The 24698-nt window shown below is 40.1% G+C and overlaps 2 protein-coding genes across 2 annotated transcripts in view; one reads left to right on the forward strand and one right to left on the reverse strand.

Annotated features, from left to right (window-relative positions):
* The window catches only part of tp73 (tumor protein p73), a 32218-nt gene extending 28963 nt beyond the window's left edge, over positions 1 to 3255 (reverse strand). The window contains exon 1 of the mRNA XM_050064961.1: positions 3046 to 3255. The gene's annotated coding sequence lies outside the window, so the exon portion shown is untranslated. The remainder of the gene's footprint in view (positions 1 to 3045) is intronic.
* Positions 3256 to 3742: 487 nt separating this feature from the next.
* On the forward strand, positions 3743 to 24186 carry wrap73 (WD repeat containing, antisense to TP73). The gene is made up of 13 exons (XM_050064964.1): positions 3743 to 3899; positions 4544 to 4621; positions 4820 to 4972; positions 7313 to 7429; positions 17262 to 17334; positions 18070 to 18173; positions 18539 to 18625; positions 19705 to 19839; positions 21769 to 21846; positions 21923 to 22025; positions 22121 to 22246; positions 22407 to 22598; positions 23641 to 24186. Exons 2-13 carry the CDS (start codon positions 4553 to 4555, stop codon positions 23751 to 23753), a joined length of 1350 nt encoding a protein of 449 aa, XP_049920921.1. The 5' UTR covers positions 3743 to 3899; positions 4544 to 4552; the 3' UTR covers positions 23754 to 24186.
* The last annotated feature ends 512 nt before the right edge of the window (positions 24187 to 24698 follow it).

A 24698-nucleotide genomic window follows, 5' to 3' on the forward strand; every position in this document is an offset into this window, starting at 1 on the left:
CTGCAGTGCACGCACACACACACACACACACACACACACACACACACACACACACATTAAACTACTTAGAATGAAAAAAAAGTGAAATATGTTATAAACACTTTAACCATATCGAAAAGCTACAAGTTGAAGCAAATTACTCGTTGCTCATTTTATTATTTCTTTTAAAAAAGCCACGCACATAACGCACACACACTGGTTCATCCAGGTGTGATCATCACACCAATGTATAGTCCCAGTGAGGTGGCGCAGGGTGTCATGGGGCCCGGGCGTGCCCAGACCTGCCTGCCTCATCACCGTCTCAATCCGAGGGGAAGCTTCCTGTGAGCATCACCTCCTCCGCCTCTGTCTCAAAATAACACAGCCTGCACTGCAACCTTAAAATGTGTTCAAGCTGCGGAGCACAAAGACGTTATGTGCATTGTTTATCTTCTGGTTGTCTAAAGCAGTAGGTCTGCGCACTTTGCAGAATAATCGCACAATGAGAGAAAACGGTGGGGTCTCATTTTGGCAGAGCAGATGATAAAGACATTATCGTGAAAGTTTGGAAATGTACCTTCAGTGGGGGACATCCAGGCCTCTTTGCGAAGGTTTGAGTCAAAATACATCGAGTTGTCAAATAAATCCGTGTTTCATGACCACAGATAGAAAATCAAACGGGCGGCAGGCCCGTTGCGCAAAGCAGATCAAGGGACTCATCCATCCAGCAGTCTGATGTGTCAACGATCACACCAAACATAAAGTCCTGTCGGGCATTGGACTTTACTTGGCTATATTCACAGTTGCGCAGCGTCGTATCTCCTTAGTAACCTGAAAGACTGCACAAGTAAAAGTGTGGCAAAGGTGCAGGGCTTTAATGCGCGCTGCGGCAAATCATAAATGCAAACCTTTGCTTTGGAATCAGTGACTGTAATTTGGCTGCACGTGTGAACTTTTCTCTGAATAAGTTGTTTCGTAAAAGTGACCCTGTCAATTTAAAATATTTTTGTACAGTAACCTTATCTCTGTGTATTTATGTAACAGGTTTTTTTTCCCAGTTTGGTCTGTATTGAATCGATTGAAGATATGCAGCTCAGTAAACATCTGAGGTGATGTCATAATTATTGAACAAAGGCTGTTTTGTTTTTCAAACTGATCTTGTGGCTGATCCGATGATCAATGATCCAATTCACGTGACATGAAAACAAGATAGGACACATGTTAAGGAGGCCTGCAGCACGCTTACGCACGCAGATACGTAGGCTATATAATTTGGGCCTGGAGCTCTGCATGCAGCATCTGTGTGGCTGCAGGTTCCCGCTGCTCCCGAGGTGGCTGCCGCCGAAGAAACAAGCTCCCATTCCCAGTTTGTCCCTCAGTGCTGCCTGTTCAGATCCCAGAGCAGCTCGTGTGTTGCGCAGGGGATCTGACGAGGCGTCACTGCAGGACGAGCAGAGGGAAGACAACGGGTTGGCCTCAGAGCTCTGCTCCGCACTTTGAACAGTTTAATTGGGATTCCACCTGGACACAGACTTTTTCACTTAGACTGCACCTCAGGGAAGTCTGCTTCTCTTACCGTGACCAGAGATGATCAGAGCTAACATTCTGAAGGCTTACACTTGTTATGTATTACTTATGACCTATGATACACTGCACAGAACAGATGGTTTGCCTTTTTAATAAGGGTGGGAAAATATTAATACATGTTCCCACTAAGAAAACATATAGGCCTATTATTGCATCATAGCACCAAAACCAATCTTTACTTCAAAAAGTGAGTTGTTTTTTTTCAAGAAAGGTTACTTGAAACACCTTCAATGTAATTTTAAGTTCTTTGAATATCCAAATAAATATTTGGGTAACCTCAGCAACCTAACCTATTTTAATTTCCTTGGTACCCCATTGGATATTTGAGGCAGGTTTGGTTTTTACAGTGTAAACGCGTGAAAGTATTTAATTACGCATGCACTGACAAAAAAAAAAAATTCTCTTTGATATCAAATTATCAACACTTGCCCTCTGCTCTTTTAATATTTTGCACAAAGAAGCCTAAACACGCCTTTGCTATTTCTGTAAAGCACGGCCTCTGCTGGTTCTTTGCCTTCATGTCACACCATCCTTTAAAGTTTGACATTGTGCTTCGCTGATATTCACCTGTTTCTTTGTGTCTCCACTCCCGGGTTACGGCACCCATGACAACAACACACACACATACACACACATACACTGCCTTCCCAAGGGCCATTTTATGCAAGAAAACAGAGTCCCAATTGAGATGAAATTAATTTAAAAATTGTTGTAGATTCGATCCTCCACAGCCCCAAGTGGAATATTTAATGTGCCATAAGAGGATTCAAAAAGAGGTTGTCATTGCTGTCTGTGAAATGTGTGAAGCATCATTTTGCTTCTATCTAAAACACTGCCATTTATTGATTAATAAAAACATATATAAATTAAGTAATATTAGTTAATATGACTATAAAATGCTCTTTTGTGAATAGTAGGCTATTTAATAAATGGATGGCACTGAGCCACATATGGAAAAGATAACAAACAGCCTTTCGATTTTCCCTCCCCAAACATTTCATTTGAAAAAAAAAAAATCAAATGGGGCTAGTAATATTTAACATGTGCACATGGGATTCTCTGTAAGGCCTGCATTTTTTATTTTTGTTTGGACAAGATATTTTTATTAGTAGGCCTATTTTTTAAACTGTTCTGACACTGCATGACGCAGACCCTAACAAACCATTAGCCTACCCATACCACGATCAGCTGCAAAATCCCATCAGCAAAATAACCAGAAAGATTTTATAGGCTACTAAGACACTTTTTTAATTAATCTTATTCAGCCTTAGCAAATTCTCAAGACAGCTGGGCCTATGTTGTCAACAGCCTCGTTTTCTTATTTTCCCTTTTTTTTTGCCACATTTTGCAAAATAAGAAATATCGGCAAAAAAGATAAAAAATGAAGCAGATAATACACAAAACAAAACATATGACATAAATAGGCATATCTAAATCACTACTTGTAGGCCATTACAGTACTAAAATAAATCAACGTACCTGAAGGTTATTATTACTCCAGTCCAAACACCCAAGAATTATGTTGCGCCGAGCACCTGCCTGTTTATTATCGAACATGCCAAGAGAGTGACCCTCCATAAAACAACAGCAGCAACAAAAAACTGAAAAATCGACCGACTTTACAGTATGATAACAGCGACTGGAGATGATTGACTTTTCGGAGAATTAACTGTGAGAAAACAGGCTGAAAACTGATTTGCATGCTGTTCAGGGAAGCGTGAGCTTTGCTGAGGGAGACCAAGGAGGAGGTGAAGCGTCTTTTGCGCTGGGAGAGGAAGGGAGGCGGTAGCGCGGTTTGGGCGCACATAAGCGGGAAACCTTTTCCAGCTGGTGGGGGATATAAAAAGTAGTTTTATTGTTCCGCACTAAAAGGAGGGTTCATGTGAATAAAACATAACCCACAAATTATAAATGATTAATGATTAAAGTGTAAAATATGATAAGGTGAGAGAAACCTATAGAAATATTCCAAATCTATCATCTTACAAAATTATAGTCTGTAAGAAAAAAAAAATACTGTTGCCTATACAACTATATTAATTTGGTATACACGCGCACAAACAGACGCACACGTTGACACCATTGTCACATAAAACAAGCGAGAACACAATAATGAACTTCATTTCCCAGAAGGCAAAAGCAGCCGGCAGGCGGATTCTGATTGGACGGCACCGGCAAGTCGTCATCGGCTCATACAAACAAACTAGCAACAGTTAGATCCACAGCCCGTGTCCCGAAGACAATCATGCGAAGAAAAAAACTTTTCTAGACCACTCGTGGGACTTTTCGCTTCACTGAATTACTTGACGACAGCAACACAATTACCATTAGAGGTGAGTTTTACCAATGAGGGTGAAGTTAGTGACGGTTAGCCACCTGCTAAGTTGCTATCAACGTTACATGCTAACGGTAGAACTGAATGAGTCCAGTGACAGCCGACAGCTAACTTTACCATTTGCATGTAAGCTGGTGCTCTCCTCTGTGTCCACCAGCTCGGATATTATATAAAATTCATCGATAGCAAGACGATGGCATGGCAGTGAAGTCGTGATTTAGACTGGGTTTATGTGTGGCTTCATTTTGCTTTAGCTACACTTTAATTGCGAGCCAGCTAGCTAGGCTAACTTAGCTACCTGTAGCTCAGTTCTTTCTATCGAGGCTGTGCCCTGAAACGGACGTTATTCGTTTTACACAGTGCTTCTTCCACATAATGACTCGTCTTGCATGAGAGAAGAACTGTTTGTCTGTGTATGTAATGTGTATGTTTACTGTGTGAAGCACGTTTATGTATTGGACTTGCGGCGCCATCATGTGTTTACATGTCGAAACTACACCAGTTGATTTGAGTAGGCTGTCAGGCAAAACTGTCCATCTCCCATGCTGTTAGATGTTTGAAGAAACTCACTTGGGAGGTTTAAAAAAAAAAAAAAAAAAAAAAAAAGGGCATGTCATGTAACTGTAATTTCCTCCTGTGTAGGAACAAAAGATGAATTTCTCTGAGGTTTTCAAGCAGTCCAACCAACTCTGCAAAGTTTCACCAGATGGAAAATATTTGGTAAGTGTTTTTCTTTTTTAACAATATTTGCAAATGTGTAGTTTTTGCAGTGCCTGTAGTAAAATGCAGTAAAAAATAATACTTTTGCCTCTGATTTCATTCTCATGGTTGGGATGCTACTTAGTTACACACAGATATAAGTGACGTGTGTTAGAAGTTGTATTCTTTCTGACCTGTTTATTGGGCTGTACTTGTCAGGCTACCTGTGTGCAGTACAGGCTGGTGGTGCGAGACGTGAGCACCCTACAGATTCTGCAGCTCTACACCTGCCTAGACCAGATATCCCACATGGACTGGTCTTCTGACTCTCTGTTTGTCCTCTGTGCTATGTACAAGAGAGGACTGGTACAGGTAGGTTATCAGAAAGGGACAGTAATGTAAGTATGTATGTAAATGCCTGGTGGTCAGTCACATACTTGGTAGGTTGCAGTCGATGTTACTGGTGATAAAGGTAATAAATTGTAAGTTTTTGATGAAAGCAAATGTTTTAATCTTGTTTTTTTCCGAGTGTCACAATAACCATTGATCAGACCGTATAAGTTATATGAAGGCATCCCTTTAGGCTCCCTGTGGTAGTCATTTGCCATTAATCTTGGTTATTTTTTGACACTAGTATGTATTAAATAATAATTGGTCTAATAAATCATGGAGAGAGGAATCAACAACTAAAATGGTTTGTCGTCACAGCCTTAAAAAAACTTTATTATACACTGTTGTCGAAGCAGAACAATATAAGTAACATGTTATATGGTAAAGCCTGTTTCTGGCAGACATTTTCGAAAAATTCTATGTCAGAGAATTATAAAGGATTACTTCACCCACAAAATGACAATTTTTACATCAATAACTCACCCGTGTTACGATGAATTCATGGAGAAAACTTTGTTTTTCTTGCATGCTATGAACGAAGAATCCAAAAATGAAGAACATTGTTGATGAATTGTAGTAAAAGGGGGCGGCGTTTATCATCATCAAAACTATATAGAAAAAAAACATCTCTGTACAAACTCACACAACTTGTGCTGTATAATCCAAGTCTCATTTATCCAGTCGGCTGTTTAATACTTCCCATTCATATGCGTTTTCACTAAAACTTAACTATTTTGAACATTTCTACATGAACAGTCTCACGCATGGACGTGTAGGGCACCTGAGAAAGCCCGTGCATTTGAACTCTGCTCATTGGAATGCACGAGCAGAGTTCAAACAAACAGACTTGCTCAGACGCGCTGCTTGTATGTGGAAGTGTTAAAATCGTAAGGTTTTAGTGAAAATGCATGTGTTTGTGAAGAACTGAGCATATGACTGGTTAATAGAGACTTGGATTATACTGCACGAGTTGTGTGAGAGTTTGTAAACATATGTTTTATATAGATATATGTTTTATATATAGATTTGCTGCTGTTAAACGTGGCCCTCTTTCACTCCAGTTCATCAAGAATTTTCTCCCAATTTTGGATTCTTCGTTCACCTAGGAGGCAGAAAAAAAACTTTCCCACAAACGCAACATGTGGTGAATCATTAATCTTACACATGATCAATTTGTGGGTGAAGTATTCCGTCAAGATAAAGAAACATTTTTGAGAGTATGGAAAAGCTACATTATCGATAAATATTTCAATGTATCATTAAGACATTTCAATCTTGATAACAGCATTGGATTGTACATCTATGTGACGTTTTTGTGGCTGTGAAATCAATATTTTATAGCTGTAGTGCTCTCTGGATTTTTCACATAACATATTGCACTGGACTACTAAAAGGCCATTGTTAATAATAATTCTACATACCCTGTGTCAACAAGTCTTTGAAATAATTTAAGCAAATGCAAAAATCACATTTTCTCTTTCATTTCACTGGTAGTGTTTTGAGTTTGAATAAGTTTTAAAATTTCACTTGAATATGGTGCAGTTGCTTCAAACATGCCCTCTTTTACATCACAGCTGTTTCTTATTTTAGAAATGGTTGAGCGGTTGTTTTGTCATTTTGGTGAACAGTACTTTACAGCACTGTAGATACATTTGGATTTCAGTGTGTGTACTAGTTAAATTTTCATACTGTTAAGTAGTTTTTCAGTATTACTTTGACTAGACGTGTAGACCACACATGATATAAAGTGATGCACACCAGAAATCTGAGACCGAGAGGCTGCTGTTTCAAATGAACTCAACATTTAACAAACAATGATTAATGAACCTTCTTTAAATGTGACACTTAAGATTCTTTTACACATTTTTGTGTCCTGAATACAGAGACATGCCTCATTTATCGACTTTAGAATCATGCTGTTTAATTATCTTGTGTCCTATAAACTCACATTTATACCAGGTCCTATTTATGTTATAAAATAAAAAATATATATTAAAAAAAAAAAAAAAAATTCTGTTAATAATTAATTCACATTTATGTAAAACAGGGATACCCATTTTTTTAAAAACATGCATTCTAACTGACGGACAGAGTCTGTAATAACAACAAGTTCTGCAATGCTACTGTAATGTCACAATGTGCATCACAGGGCAAGTTTCTTACCTTTGAAGGGGTATCCAGCGCCAGTCTTTCATGGTTTCCGATGCTCAACTGTTTCTTACTATTTGAAATCAAGTTTAGGAAGATGCAGCATGTGTGTGAGGGATGTCATCAGTGACGGCTGATTGCTGTTCCTCTGTCACTCTCTGTCTTTCTCTTCAGGTGTGGTCTCTTGAACAGCCAGACTGGCACTGTAAGATTGATGAGGGCTCAATAGGACTAGTCTCCTCACGGTGGAGTCCAGATGGACGTCACATTCTCAACACCACTGAGTTCCATGTAAGTGTGAAGTTGGTGCGTGCATGGGTGCGTGCATTCATGCACACGGAAGTGTGTTTATGCATATGCTTGTCTGGTTTCAACTGTTGCTGGCCCGCAAGGAAGGGGGGACCTGAAAATAGCCAGACACCAGAGCCTGTCTTGACCGCCCCTACACCCCCCCACCTGCTGCATGTATTCAGCCTGATTTCATAGCTCCCCTCCTGTTAGCGTCCTGTCATACATGGGTCTCAAGTACCTCTGGAACATGGGTGCAATGTGTATGTGCCCTTCTAATGTAAGTCTGGTATTTTCTTTGGCAACAAGTCCCATTAATGATGTTCTCAGGTCAACAAAAGTGAAGAAAAAAGCTATAAAAACCCCACACAAACCAAAAATAAGAAGTAATACAAAAAGACAAAAGCAGGAAGTCTGAAGTACAAAATCAGTAAAAGTTTAAAAAGAATGTTTTAAGTGATTTAATCAGCAAGCCTCAGCTTCTTAGATAGATTATTCCACAAATCTACTGCCATATAATGGGTGTTGTTTGGTCACGTGTCTTATATTTAATAAAAAGTGTAGTTGTCTCAATGCAGTGATAATAAATCACAGGTCACAGTTTGGAGGCAACCAGATGAAAGGGAGCTTATTTTGGACATGTCTTTCATACAGGGAAACCGAAGTTTGGATTAGTTTACTTCTCAGTGTGTGGCAGCAATCTAATTAACATAATGGCAAACAAGGTTAGTGTGAAATGTGAAGCTGAACTTGACCTGAGCTGAGTTTAAAAAATCTGATATTTCAATACAGCAGTTCTTTACTTTACACATACTGTATCTTTGATAAGCAAATATCGGCCAGTGAAGTGAAGGGCTGTACCGAATAGTTCGACGCCTCATTCACAATGTTGACATTCAAATTCTAAATCAACATTCAAATGCTATGATGACAGACATTCAAAGATTAACTCAAAAATCTCAATAGACGCTGTCAAATGTGAATGTAAAAAATGACATTCAGTACAACCCTAGTACAGTGGCAGAGAAAGAGAATTTTGTTGTACACAGAGAACAGTGAAGGACCCAGAATCAAACCTTGAGGAACACCACCTGCAAGATTAGATTGAGTCTGGCAGTATAATAGTGATCCTTTTGTGGTGGTCGAGAGTAGTGTAGTTTTTTCATACCATAGTATTGACTCTCTAATAATACAGGGAGGGTAACCATAGTCATATTTACCACCAAAAATATTTAATTTCATGACTTTAAATGCTCTAAATCACAGTAATGTAAAAGGCACTGTGACTGTTGATTGCTCCTACCATAACAGGCTTATGATAAAAGAAAAGTCAGGAGATGTTGAATGTTGTTTATAACAGCCTGCAGAATGGATCTCAGACTAACAAAGATGTGTTTAGTTCCATTCTACATGTATGCCTCTCTGTACTCCTGGTTTAAATTCACATCATAGTAAGCGCGTGTTGTAAGGGGTGAGAAGCTATAGCAGCTACCCTCGGGCCATGTGGAATATGATGGGGGCACCATGGTGGGTCGTGTCTGTCATGCTGAACCTGACTCCAGGAATCATTTGACAGGTGTTGTGGCCCAACACAACTGTGTCTGGTCTGGAGAAGGGTGCAGGGAGTGCAAGTGTCTGTGGCATGTCTGCTTTGTGTCTGTCTGCATCTTCAAAAAAAAAAGGAGAAGGATGGAAAAGAGTGGAAGCTTCTTCTCTAAAAAGATATAGCATCTGCATAAAACAGTATAGCTTAGGTCTTCAAAAGTCTGAGTGGCAAGTTCAAATGATTAATATCAAAAGTATTTATTTTTCAAATGTATGTGCCAAATGACCCCTCTTAACCAACCTGAACTGCCCACTGTCATTAATTTCCTGAAATGATTAGTTGGTCAACAGAAGAAGAATTGCCATCTGTTGTGAAAATCAATCAGTTGTTTTTTTTTCTAGCAAAAAAGTCTTTTGTCATAGCAGTGCTCAGCGTTAATGGTTTTTTTTTTTTTCAATTGCCCAGTGGAGCAAGTGAGTCAAAAATCTACTTGCTCAAAATCAGTCTTTACCTGCCCGAAAACTTGCTTTATTTATCAGCAGTTATCAGATATCAACAAAGACTAAAGTTGGAGTGCCCAAATCCTCTAATGCCACCCAAATAAACTGTTTTCAGCTCATAATCTTCGAGATGGCTCACTCCTCAGTTACTTCCATCATTAAATCTGGGGAAAAAAAACAATGTTAAATTTTTTTTTTTTACTACTTGCCAGATTGGGCACGTGAGTTGACAGATTTAACAGATGGATGTGTCACTTGACATCCCCTGAGCAGTCGGACATACATTATTGTGGAGCCCTGCATAACGAGGTGGAGTTTCGGAGTATTGGTCAAAGCGCGCATTGGTAACATTGGACTTCAGAAAATATTTTCTTACCTATATAGACCAAAGAATTAGTAGAGAAAATATTAATAATAATAATAATATTAATGTTAATAATAATAGTATAGCTATTTTCATAGAAGAAGTGCAGCACAAAGAACTTTACAGTAAGGGCATTGTAAGCACTGAGTGCTTAACATGAAAACAGACATAATGTACAAGTAGATTAGTCGATGATGAAAATGATTTTTAGTTACAGCCCCATACTAGTGTTCCCTGAAGCACCTTTTCAGGTGTTTGGAGGGGTTTGTTTTTTCCAGCCTTTTGAAGCAGCTGTTTTCATCATTTGTGCTGTTTTTTTGAGATAGGTATTCCTGTACTGGTTAGATCACTGGAAAATGATAATGATATACAGAGGTCAGATAATGCCACTCAACTTCATTTAACCTAACACAAGTCTAACCTTCAAGTCACACTGGGAACAGCAGTTGAATTCTGTTTAAGGAAGCCACTCTAAATCAGTATTTCTGGTCAAGAGCTCTGAGAACAGGGATGCCAAGCCCTGACCCAAAATTCTAGACACATTGTTTCTTATTCGTCAATGTCATGGCAAGATTTTTTATAAACCATTGATGACCAGCTTTTCTTGGTTGTCCACATCTCAACATCCTCTCGCCTGTGCTGTTGTGCATTAAGAAAAAGTGTTACTCTCTCACTGCCCTTATCACCCAGCTAAAACTAGCAGGAAGATAAGCACTGCATCCTTTGGTAGTTGAGGATGAAAAAGTACTTTAAAAGAGGCAAAGTAGGCACTGGCTCCCACATTGCCAAGGGGCCCACTGAACTTACCTTCACCCCGGTCCAACATTTCATTAAGGCTGTGCCAGACGGGTGTTCGTGTCAGGTTTGAATTTCAGCCCCACTCATAAACAGCCTGCTATATTAACTTGTTTAGAGACAGCTGCCTTTGGTGTGGATCGTGCCACTGTGTGTGTGTTTGTCTGTCTGTGTGTCAGTAAATCTGCTTAGCTGGCTGTGTGTGTGTGTCTGGCCTTTTGTAGCATTTGAGGTGAGTTCTTTTTAAACCCAAATTGAATATTTTCAAATCTTTTGTGGGTACACAATACTTTTTTTTAGGACAATGAAAAAGCATATTGGTTTCAGGGGCAGCCCTAGACATACTACAGGTAAGCACCTCTTATCCAGGCAGCTAGCAACACCCTTGAGCTTTTTCTTGGAACTACTATGTTTTTGGAGTTGGCCATGTTAAAAAAACATTTGCTTTGAAATGTGGGATGGCGCCATGTCACAGATTTAATAGAAAGTCTCATTGCTGAAACCTAGCCCATATATTGTGAGGCTTCACGCAAGTTGTCTCGTATTTGAATTCCAATAGTTTATCTTAGGACCTCACAAAATGCCACTCACACATCCATGTTAATCCACCTTTACCAGCTGAGGGGTGATAAACTGAGGGTGGAAAAACTCCAGCCAAGGACATCATTGAGCTTGACTTCTCTAATGGTTTTTACATTGTTGGGATGGGATTAGCAATAGCATTCTTGGCCAGTACTGCTGGAGCTTTGCTAACGTGTAGCATTGTTGGCAACAGCGCTACCGGACTAAACTGCAGACGTAGGCAGCTGCCTCACTGCAACATGGGACAATAGCTCGCCCATACCTACGTGTGGGGTGCGAGGGGCTCCAGTTCCTTGGTAGAATCATGAGGCTGTAACAGGAGAAATAGGCTATATTGGTTTGAGATGGCTTCCTGTGTGGAATGCCAGCAGTCTAATCCTCTGCTGACAGATAGGCCTATATGGCATCAAATACACTCTCCCATTCTCTCGCACTCACATAGGCGCGCAACGAGAATGGCTGATAGATACGTTTTATTCCAGGTTGCTGTCAGTAACTTTGGTTGACAACTGATAACAGTTATCATGTTGCCCACAGGCTGTCCTGCTAGGAATGTACCCTAATTCTTAGTTGTTGTTTTTTGTTATGAATACTTGCTAATAGATACTAAGTGGTTGTGATGGATGAAAAAATCATCATCTTCTGCCTCCACATATTGCTACATATGAATGAAAACAAGCAATCAGAGCAGAGGAGTCTCTAACGCAGCTGTCAATCATGTCAATCACTGCTCAGACTGTCAAAGTAGGCAGCACTGATCAAATATAAGTCAAGATTTTGTTACTGCATTATGTATTTCTCGCCTCATTTGCATTCAGAAACATATTTTAGTGTACTGTTTAGCTGTAAAATGACAAAGGTGGTTCTGCCAGTGGGTGGTGGGTGGAAGGCAGTGCTGGGTCACAAACGTTCTTATTTTACAGTACATTACATAATGTCTCTGAAAATATTTGAGGCAAGAAATAGGCAGTGCATTAACAGATTCATGTTTGATCTGCGCTGCCTAGTTTGGCAGTTTGATCAAAGTTCACGAGCACTGAGTGACATGATTGACAGCGTTACAAACTCCTCAGCTTTGATTGGTTGTTTACGGTGCACTGCAGTCAGTTCTAGGGAATGTAGTTAGAGGCAAAAGGAGGAGGAGCAAGGACATGATTTTTTTCACAGACTAACTGTCTCATATAATACTTTGTGGATGTGACAGTTTCAGCAAATATTACAAACAGCTATCTTCATACAAGTGTACAGCTGTAGCCTTAAAAAAGAGATGAAGTGGAAAAATGCCCTTTTAACCCTTTTAGATTACATCCCGGACATTTTGTAACGATATATCCCCCAAAAAATACCAAAAAAAAAAATCAATTTCTTCATATTCTTATATCAGAATCACTGTCCGGTTTTCTTCCTGTAAAACAAAATATGTTAGCTGTCTCACAACAGGTACCTCAGTCATTCTTTTTCTCTCTAAAATAATATGGTTATGGGCTGTGGGATAGAATTTATTCACTTGAGTGGTAGGCGCAATGCATTTTACAGTGGACTGCTTCAGCAACTAATGTTACATGGAGCATACGAGGGACTTCGTCACTCTCTCCCTGATGTATACTAACATTACTATCCCGTTTGGTGACACCATCGTGGCCTTGCTGTTATGACAGGCCCATTTTTCAACAATCAGACCTTTGTTTTCATTTCCAAAACAATGGGGCGAAAGTACTATACCTTCATTCGTTAATCTAATTCATTCACTCATTCATCTCTCCCTCATCCTCCTCCTGATGTACCAGTAAGAGAGGTGTGTGTGGAGCCAGCAGGCCGCTGTCAGTATCAGGCTGAACTCTAAGCTTACCCTCTTTTAGCAGTCCAATCAAATGCGATGGATTTTCACGTCACCCTCAGGTCCCTAGCCCCCGTCCCTGCTGCTTACCTTTAGTGAGGATACTCCATCTAAAGTGTAGCTCTACCAACTAAGGATCTCATTGCATACCACCCCACATGGAAAAGCATTTCCCACCTATTTTCTTCATGCTACCCTTCCTCCACCCAGTTTAAAGTTACACTGACTTTCGGGTCTTGATCTCCCCCGCATCCCCTATGTGGTGGGTTCAAGGCATCTAAGAAGTGTAAGTCTGTTTGTGTTTGAGCAGTGTTGATTATGGTTGCCATGGCACCATGTCTGAGGGGATGTCCAGGAAGCGTGCGGTGAGGTGTTATTACAGGGTCCACACAGCTGGATGTCTTGACCAAACAGGAGGGTCGACACTTCAGCCCAGTTAGGTGACAGACTTGGCCCAGTTCAAATGTCTGTCTGGACACCATGATGAAAGCCTTGTCACCTAAGTAGTTTTAGCTCTGCACATTCTTAAAAGCAAAATACATCAGTAAGACTAGGCTTAAAATTCTATTGCCAAAATATTTTTTTAAAGAATTGTTTGTTATTGTTGTATGCAGGGATCTCTCCAGAATATCTGGCTTTGATGGTGCTAAGAATTTTATAGTAGTACTAGATATTGTTCTCACTTCCAGGCTTAAATTGCCCATAGTGGCTAATTCTATATTTTTTTGTTCAACTTGTGTTCCCTAAAAGAAAAGCGGTGCATTTAACAGTCTTGGCTAGCCTACATAACTAATTCAGCATTTTCACATCTTAAACATCCAAAGCATGATCAGACAGGGCTCTATACACCAGCTTTATATTGGCTTACTGTAAGCTGTAAAGTGTGGTATGAGTGCCATGCATTTAACACCCTTAATGTTGCAGTGTTTTGCCTGCATGCCCTTGATATATAGATTGTTTTTAATGACTGCTGTCATAGGTTGTGTTTAAGAGAGGAGTGAACCAAATAAGAGGAATGTTTGTTTGAAGCATCAGGAAAGCAGCTCTCAACTGTTGAACTACTATATGTGAAACTACATATCTGTTCACAACACAGTGGCCTGTAAAAAAAGGAATGCAGATGTATACTGTATGTGTCACATGAATGTGTATGATGTATTTGTGTATTGTCATTCTTATCCTGGTATTGGTAACAGTGGTAGTGCAGCTTTCTCTGTGAACGCCTTAACACCCAGGCAACTGTACAGTAGTACAGACCACATTTTCTCTAACAGTTTCCCAAAGACTGTCTTGTGACCCTTGTTTCTTGAAGGGCAAGATACCACATATCACCCTTGTCTGTAAGTCAAAATGTGCTGCACTGTTGGCTGAGTGCCACCTGCTTGTATTAGCATTAGTCTTGTTGAAGTGAGACTGGTGTGTATTTGAGTGACTGCTGTCAAAACTTAGCATTAACACATGTGGTCTCTTTGTTATGCCGACTTGTGGTCAGATAGTTATTCTCTGGCACTGCCCCCCATTTGTGGGAATGCACACAACCTGCTGGCAATGCAACTCACTGTTAATTTGTCACACGTGTCTAACATTACTTCTTGGGTACCAAATGGACTGGTCGTATTTTCCTGCCATGTGTTGAGATGTTGTTTTGGATCTGTTAATTTAATATGTGCTCTAGATCTAATTTAATTGGTATAATCTCTTTCTATCCCTGTCAGTAACTGCAACCCTTAAACATATGTGATCGTTCCCTGTGGAAATACACTCCACACACTCAGAGCCCTACAGGGCCATCCATCTAATGATGGATGGATTCCATGTCAGTGTCACATATCCCTCACAGAGATTTATCCCAGACCTCTTCAAAGACATAAGGCACTGTCCACAGCCGTTAAAGGCCATGATGAACCATGCTGTAGTCTGTATCTGCCCAGCTGATGGACAAAGTCTTTGGCTAAGGAGGAGCACTTAGAGGCCTCAGAACGCTACTGGCCTGGTTGATTTAGCTCGTATTAGGCTGCTGTTGACACCCAGTCGCCACACACAACACTTACTTGATCACAGCCTCACATAAGATCGTCTTACCGAAGACCAGTGGTCAAACTGATCTCACATAGACTAAAGGGTAAGACTTTACTTGAAGGTATCTACATAAGAGTGACATGACACTGTCATAACGATGACATGACATGGTCATGAACCTGTCATGAACATTATGTACATGTCATAATAGTTTATGACTGCTGTCATTAAGTGTCATTCGGTTTTTGTAATGACAAGTTGACATTGTTTGGGTTGTCTTGATTATGACAACTTGACATTAATTAAAGTGACAATACCAGAAGTTGTCTTTGTCATGACAAGTTGACATTAAATTTGTTTGGGATGTCCTTATTATGACAACTTGACATTAACCAGGATGACATTACCAGAAGATGTCTTTTGTCATAACAACTTGACATTAACCATAACAACTTGAAATTAACCAGGATGACATTACCAGAAGTTGTCTTTGTCATGACAAGCTGACATTGTTTGGGATGTCCTTATAATGACAACTTGACATTAACCAGGATGACATTACCAGAAGATGTCTTTGTCATAACAACTTGACATTAACAAGAAATGCACCTCTTTGTGTTTATGACAAGTTGACATAATGATTATTATTGTTATAACAAACTGGTAATGTCATTCTGGTTAATGTCAAGTTGTCATTATAAGGACATCCCAAACAATGTCAACTTGTCATTACAAAAACCGAATGACACTTAATTACAGCAGTCAAACGTTAATGACATGTACATAATGTTCATGACAGGTTCATGATCTTGTCAGTTATGACAGTGTCATGTCACCCTTATGTAGATACCTTCAAGTTAAGTGTTAATGACTAAAGTCTAGTAGAGAGTGTTTTGTCCAAATGGTCATGCAGTTTTCAATGTGGCTTGTAAAACCCCTGTTTGCTTCAAAACCCCATCCCTAATACAAAATCTACATGTGGTGTCTTGAGTAGATCTATCAGGTGATGGCAGATTTTGTTGTCCGATTTTAGATTGGCACTATTACTGAGTAAGACGGCTGGTAAGTAACAAAAAGCCACAGATGTTTGTATTATGGCAACACTCTTTCTAAATGACAGTTTTTTCACTAGAGAGCAGCAGAGCACCTAAAACTCAAAAATTTTGACAGTAAAACATCCAACTCAGAACATTTATTGATCACAATTCTTCAATAACCACAGTTAAAGGATCCTTATCAAAATATTTGTTTGTGTTGTGTGTCTGTGTTAAAAAAGAATATTGGCTGATATATTGTAATCAGATTTTTTTTAACTCCAAATCATCAATATATATGTATTGGCCTCAAAAGTCAAGTATTTGTCAGGCACTGACTTCACTGGAATTATATCATATAACCGTGTATGATTACATGTGACAAAAAAATGGATTGATTGTATTGTATTTATGGCCTTTGTACTATCTCGTAGTATGGTGTGTAGACTTGGGCAGTATCAAATTTTTCATAGCTTTCTGAAATTTTACCAGGGTATGCAGTATATGAAGGTAGGAGTGCATGATGCTACCAACCCCTCTCTTACCTTAAAATTAACACAAAAAAAACAAACCCACATTGTCAAGAAAGGTAGTATTCTTCTACCTGTTTTCCTTACTGAACAGATAAATACAACCATACACCTTCTGAATTCAAGTTTCTCTCAATCACCGAGCTTAAGTGCCTTGTTAACTACACATAAAACACACTTTAATAAAACCCGACAGAAACAAAATAAAACTCACCAAAACTGTCTTAGTAAGTCTTGTTAGTCATCCAGTTAGTCAGGCCAATGTTTCAACAATCACCTGAGTCAGATATGAAAATATTCTTTACCCTTGCGATCTCACTGTTTTAAACTCTCTTGCTGTTGCTGGACGCTTGTTTACAGTCCTGTAACATTATCCCAGCTGCCTGTTTCACCACTAGGGACCAGAGACTGACCTCTGGTGGCATGTGCAGTGCACTACATACAGCGAGTTAATAGAAAGAGGAGCACCTGTATTTTCGACCGTAATGAAAATCATGCCGTCTGGATTTTTTGAATACCCTGGTATACCATGATACTGCCCAAGCCTAATGGTGTACTTGTCATACTTATCACTTGCGAGATAATCCACAGTGATTTTTATTCCCTCTTTCCTCTGGTGCCTTGACAGCTGAGAGTCACCGTCTGGTCCCTGTGCACCAAAGCCGTGTCTTACATCAAGTATCCCAAAGCATGTCAGAAGGGTCAGTATGAAAATGATATTGTGCCATTTATTTTCTTGTGGCTTATGAGTGTATATGTATTACGAGGCGCACCTGAGGGTAGGGCCAGTGGTCCGAGCGCCTCAGCATGCCTCATGAATCACATGCTGGTCTTTACCTTGTGCAGCGACCCTGGGTATGAGGCCAAACTATGGTCCTCTGCTGACAGCTGTGCCCCTCTTCAGTAAATGGGGCATGCTCTTCATAACAGGCCTGTCAGCAGCTTGGAGAAAAATGATTGTCCATGACTCTCCCCATTTTTTGCATGCAATACTATGTCTCTCTGCAACTCGTGCACCCTCCAAACGGTCATATAAATAATATGGCCATGATAGTTGCATACCATCAACCTAATGGTGCCAGAGTGTCTGATAATTACAGTAGGTGAAATTAACAGGGGTGTTACATGTTCAGTTATCAGAATAGATAATTATCCTTTTCTTCTAGCCAGTCTATAAAGATTGTTTTGTCAAAGTTTAAAATAATTTGATTGTCATTCATTTATTCCTTGCTGCTGCTGCTGCTACTAAATCTCCCCTAAGGAATCAGCTTTATGAGTGTTGAATAAAGTGGCCAAAAACTCAATATTTAAGCTGTACAAGTTTTCATAGTTTTTTTAACATAGCATTTTTGAGTCGATCTTGGCTGTGAAGGTGTTGTGATAATGTGCCACAACTGACTGAATTATAGCTTACTCGCGTTGTCTTTCACCCACAGGTATAGATTTCAGCAGAGATGGCTGCTATATGGCCTTGGCTGAACGCCGTGACTGCAAAGACTACGTCAGTGTGTTTGTGTGTGACGACTGGCATTTACTCAGGGTAAGTAGGACATTCAAATTATACTTGAGTTTTATGACCATGATTATACATTTGGCATTTGAGTAAGCTAAGCAAGCAACAGTAGAAGAAATCTAAATGTAGGTGACCTAAAAGGCATACAGAATCCGCCTGTGACAGTGGGAATGTAATTTGGTAAAACATCTCAAACATTATTTGCATTACAGTAAGATTTACGGCATACTGTAAAAGCTTTACTGCTGCATGGAGTCCAAAAATCAGTTTTTTAAAAATGCCATTGACCAAGATGGAGCGTAAACTTTCATCGTTCAGGATGCAAAAACTGTTTGTAGTGTTAATGTGTCTTGTAGATTTATTTGATTAAATTTCACTTGACTCTGTCACAGCATTTTGAGACTGAGACACAGGACCTGGCAGGGCTGGAGTGGTCTCCCAATGGCTGTGTGCTGGCGGTGTGGGATAGCTGTCTGGAGGTGAGTCATTTGCCTTAAAGACTTAAAACTTAACAAGAGTGTAGGATAAATTAACTGCTTTGCTAGGCTACTGTTTCACATGTGTCACACTTGGACACAGAAACTGAAGCTGCTGGCTAAGAGTGGTCAGTTGAGAGCTGGATACTCTAGTGTAGGAGTGCATATCTTAATAAGTGCAAAGTCTCGGTATGTAACATCCTAACATGTCTGAGATAAAAGAACAACTGAAGTCATAGTGCAAAGTCCCCTTGCAGAAGCATATACTTAAAATTAAATAAGATGAGACATATGTTTTTGCTTGTCACCGGTGTCAGTATTGACTTAAACAATCTAGCACATTTAAGTGTACCTATGTAAAGAAAATACATGAATTAGAAAATGAAAGGAAATGATTTCCAACATTCTTTTATTGAACAAATTAACAACTGAACTGAACACAAAAGGCACCAATAAAGATAGAAGTGTAGCAGTTTTCTACTGATGCTCTTTTTCAACAAACTCAAAGAATCCCTGAGCATCTGGATGTTCACAGTAAATGTTCCTCTCTGGTATTCACACTTTCGTCTGCACTCATCTTGTCAGACTTTTGTCCTTCAATTATACAGAGTAGCACAACCGTACATGTCCAATATCCCTCACTGGCATGCGTGCAGATTCTGAGGAATGAGACCACGCCTAACGGCAAGGGCTTCGTCTGATTGACCAGAGAGTTAACAGCAGACAAAATAGTGCCTACAGACACAATGTAATTTTGTAATGTTATAGCTGTATTCAGTGTGCAGTACAGTCTTTTGCGATGTGTTTATCATGCAAGTTGACATCTCAAGATAAAAAATACATCGTGCAGCTCTGCAATTTAGCACTAGCAACAGAAAACCAGAAACAGAAATCTTGGCGCCCAATCCTATAGAAACAGATCTGTACAGTAACACTTACTGTCCCTTTTTATTTCTAAAGGAACCACCATTTTATTTTGAGAGCTCCTTACTCACAAAGAACACTTGACTGAGCCTAGTGGAGATATAAACAAGATGAATAAATAGTGCTGTTGCTTTCATGTGTGTGTATTATCCCCACAGTACAAAGTGTTGCTGTATTCTCTGGATGGCCGGTTGCTGTCAACCTACAGTGCGTATGAGTGGTCGCTGGGTGTCAAGTCTGTGACCTGGAGCCCCAGTAGCCAGTTCCTGGCCATTGGCAGCTATGATGAAAAAGTATGGACAAAGTCTTGGCTTACGACACTGAAAAATAAGTAGAGATGCACCGATATGGATTTTTTCCACTGATACCGATAACAGATAATTACCTGCTTCCCATGGCCGATAATTGATACGATGAGTGATAATTTCACATTTTTGTATTTTAAGAAGAAGTGTATAACCTGTAGTTTATGCTCACCTGAGGGTAAGAAAGGCTGAGATGTAGTGAGAAAATATGGGTGATTTCATATTCCATAGCTCTGGCTGAACCAAATCAAACTGACATCACTATTTGCTAACACGACGAAAACAAGGAACAGTTTTGACTCCTCCATACCTGCCAACATTAGGCTCCGAAAAAGAGGGAGATCTTCTGGGGTATTGTCAAATGGCCTACCCTTAATGCCTCTGCCCCCATATAACCCTACACTACAGATGAACATAATAAATACAAGGATGTGAAAGTAAAATGACTTTTAATCAGTATTAAATTTATAGTTAATGGAGAGAGGGAAATTATGAAGCCCAGTGTTACTGTGTAATTCTCTGATGTATCAGTAAAGTGTATAAACTACACTGCAGAGTGGAGTCTCTACTAACAGAGACAAACAGTGACAGGCGACTCATAGGAACATCTGCAAGTCCACGTTACATCTGGTGTATTAAATGTTTATATCATCACACTGCATTTATATAAACACATGTAGGCGCCATCTCGCCATCCCACAATAGACTAACCTACAACTACTAAGTAGAATAGCGATGCACTACAAACATGCAGCTGTGTCTCACACACACAGGCAGCCAGAACAGTAATGAATGATACCAACAGAGTCGATCCTTTAAAAGCTTGGTGTTGGATGTAAGCCGTTGCTGCTAATTAGCTCGTGCTAACACTCTGGAGACGGTCCTTCAGCACTGTGTCTAACCTGTGTCAGCCAGTCGGAGATCAAACCCTCGGTGCAATCCTTTTGTCTTTCTCTGGAACTGTGAAAGATGTCCATACTGCGACATGTTTTGCCCTCTAGACAGTGTGTTGCAGTTGTTGTTCTTCTCTGTTTATTGGCAGCTCGCAAACCAAGTTTAAAGGTACATGTACTGCCACCCACTGTGTCAGGTGTGTAAATCCTGCCTTAGTTAAGTCAATGAAAGCAGTCTGGCTGCATATTATCCGCACTATTTATCAGCTATAATTTTAATTATTGGAATAATGCATCATAATTAAAAGGTCCTATAATTGGCCCGATATGTATCGTGCATCCCTACAAATAAGATATCACATTACAGCTTGACACGATGTAACTGCAAGTAATAAATGTAAAGCCATCTATCTTGAAAGAGTGCTCCACTGATTTGGAATTTCTTTTCTCTAACATTGTCAGACTCACCATGGACGGTTTTTAAAGAACGGATCTTTTTTTTTCTTTTGCTCACCTCTCTTCCGTGTCAAAAGCAGTTACCTGTATTACCCACAATGCAACTCGACCGCCAACAGTTCAGTCAGATATTTGGATGTTCTGTGCTAGCAGCAGCTAAGTCTCAGGCAGAGATGAGGAGCGGACCACAGGAGTCTGATAAGATCACTTCTTTCTAACTCCACACCTTTGGATTTTTATCCCTTTTCAAACTTGTAGCCTTCAGCCCCAGCTGAACTCAGGTCACATCTCTTGAGGCAGTTTGTAAGACTGTGCGCAGCTCCATCTTGAGCCACAAAAGTCTTAAAACAACTTTTTTTCAGATATGCAGTTGTCTTTCCCAAGACCTGTAAACAGACTTTGATGTGTAAAATTGGTGGAGTTCTCCTTTAAGAAATCGATTCACTCTTTTCTGCTTATAAAGAATAATATAAACTTAAAGTGTCAAATATGTTTAGATGGACTAGATTTGTTGCATTATCAATATCAGCACAAAATAAATGACAAGACTTTATTACCCTCATGTCAGGTGCGCATCCTCAATCATATCACGTGGAAGAAAATCACACAGTTTGAGCACCCAGCAACCATCAACAACACAAAAGCAGTAAGTATTTTTCAGCCGTCATGATGACCCTTGAAGGCATTGCAGATCAGTTATTAACTGTTTGTTGTATCTCAAGGTTGTGTACAAGGAAGTGGAGAAAAGGCCAGCTATTGGCAGCGATGACCTATCGTTACACAACATCACAATTGGCACCACCCTCTTCAACACCCAGAGTAAATGTATGTCAGATTTTGACATCATTAAAAACATATTATAAAAGAAGTGTCTGACTATGACTACTAAAACTTTCATTCATTGTGGTTGCCTACTCCAGATGAGATCTGCCCACTGCCTGTCCAAATTCCTGTCATCAAACCAGACCCAGACCGAGCCAACCCCAAGATTGGTGTCTCTACTTTGGCATTCAGCTCAGACAGCCGCTATATAGCCACCAAAAACGGTAAGACTTCACAGCTGTTCACGTTTACCTTCATTGTGAACTCAAGAGAACCCAAGCTGTATTATCATCAGCTTAAGGGTTAACTTATTTTTGCTGCAATGCTAGTGTTCTGTATGCTGAGACTGACTGTGAGTGTGTATCTGTGTTTTTCTGACCTTAGACAGCATGGCCACTGTTGTGTGGGTGTGGGACATGCAGAAGATGAGCCTGGAGGCTGTGCTTGAGCAGACATCAGCTGTGCGTTGCTTTCAGTGGGACCCCCGACGCCCCCGGCTGGCACTGTGTACAGGCAACACAAAACTCTATCTGTGGTCCCCGGCAGGCTGTGTTTCTGTCCAAGTCCCCACTGAAGGTAATGTGCCTGGTCACTAAGAGTTTGAACTGTCGTGCAGCTGGAATACACAGCTCCATTATGGTGGAGAAGAGGGCCAGTCCTTTCTAATGTCTCTGTCTAATGTTTAACCCTAACAATGGGCTCACACTGGACATGTAAGAGCCACATTTCCGTGGATTGCTACCTTTTTCCCTTTGGCGGCCATGTTAACCAGTTGGGCTGTTCGGTTGTGGGCCAGCTCACAATCTGCAGAGATAGTCCTGGCGTCTGGTCTATTTTTTTTTTCTGTGCACTGTGAGCAAATCTGGTGAGAAAACACACTGATAATCCATTCTGAACAATTTATATATATAAATATGATATAAATTATCTGATTTTGATAAATGATAAAGTATGCTTCCACATATTTGTGATGTGTCTAAACAGAGAGCACAAAAGATAAGCAGACACACACACACACACAGTTCTACACCTAATTAGAACAGAGCAGAGGAGTAAAATCGCTTGCTGATCGCTGCAGAGAAATGAGCCTCTGGTGTGAACAGCAAGGTGGCTGCAAGACAACTTACATCTCACGGTGCTTCTGTGTCCAGTTCGAACATGGTATAACCCAGCTGCACAAGGCAACTTCTGCATGTTGGCAGCAAGAGGTCAATATTTCAGTTTTTAAGACCAACAAACCTGGAACTCATGAGATATGACATTGGCTCGATCCCAGTGAAAAGCAAGGCCTGGGTTAAGTTGTTTTTCATTTTCAAATTGTTCCTTCTTGTGCAAAGGGGAGATATCTCACCAGTGATTCATTGTCAGAATTTACATTGCAAACAGATCAAATCTGTGGTATCTCAATTTTTACCGTCATGACACTCATCTGGGTTGCCAAGTAGAAAACAACTAAAGAAATGAATTGAAAATGTCAGAATTAATAAAACTTTTTGGGGGGCTTATGAACTGAATGTTTTATGTGGATCCTTAAGCTTCACAATGATTTTTTTCACCTTTATTTTGTGTACCAGTAGATGCATTGTCATCACACTTGCCCTTTTCTCCATCCTGCCAGGTGGTTTCCAGGTCCAGTCACTAAACTGGCACTGCAGTGGAGACTCACTGATCCTGCTTGGGAAGGAGCAGCTGTGTTTGTGCTACATGGACACTGACCAGGAGGACAAGTAAAACACACAGCACAGGTCTCGAGAACAACTGGATTACAGTTCTGCTTTATCTAGCCTTACACACTAGGCCGGGAATGTGTTATGGTGAAGCCGAGAGACTGGTGGGAACACTCCTCAGAATCCCTGCACATGTTGAACTGTAGCTGCTTGCCAAGTTCTCAAGGCCCTCAGTGCAGGTTACAGGGATGTTCCTTTTCTTGTCAAGTTGAAACCTATAGAAAACCTGCCGTGGCATTCCTCCAGAGAGATGTAGAACAGATAAATATCACTTTTTAAATAACCAAATGCGTACTGAAGCACTTGTTTCAAACACTGTGAGAAGATAGTTTACAGAGTTAAATAGAATTCACTGTACTTTTAGTTTTAAGTATTTTGTATGTGTTTAATCTTGAAATTTGTAATTATTTTGAATAAATTTTGTAATAAATAACGCAGCTTAAGGCGAATTACTAAAATTTGTGCATCTAAAGCTCTCAGTTTATCAGAACAGTTTTTGTTCTCAGTTCAAGCAATACTAAAAATATAAGGACTGTATTATTTGGCCTTCAGGATGCTCCAGTTGATTAGCCACCAATCTTTATCGGACGATACTTGCCCTAAATAGTTTGATTGGTGAAATTTATAAAGGTCCATCAGATGAGCCGATAAGATGGCGCAAAACAGCCGAGATAGTTTGTCCACCCTTCGCTAGGCCTGTTTCTCAAGGAAATTCCTTGTGGAGGGACACAACCAAAACATTTCCACACCAGGTCAAGGTCATCAGCATCAGCCGCACAGCTTCAAGCGATTGAGCGATCGGTGAGAGGGCCCAAAAATCTTGGGTAGAGCACCATGACTTAGCCTTATGGCATCATCTGTCTGTATGATTAATATGTAAAAGCTTACAATTTGTAAAACTGCCCAGCCACTTGAACTGCAACTGAATTGCCATCCTGACAGTATGAAC

Source organism: Epinephelus moara, chromosome 16, assembly GCF_006386435.1.
Source record: "Epinephelus moara isolate mb chromosome 16, YSFRI_EMoa_1.0, whole genome shotgun sequence".
NCBI lineage: Eukaryota > Metazoa > Chordata > Actinopteri > Perciformes > Serranidae > Epinephelus > Epinephelus moara.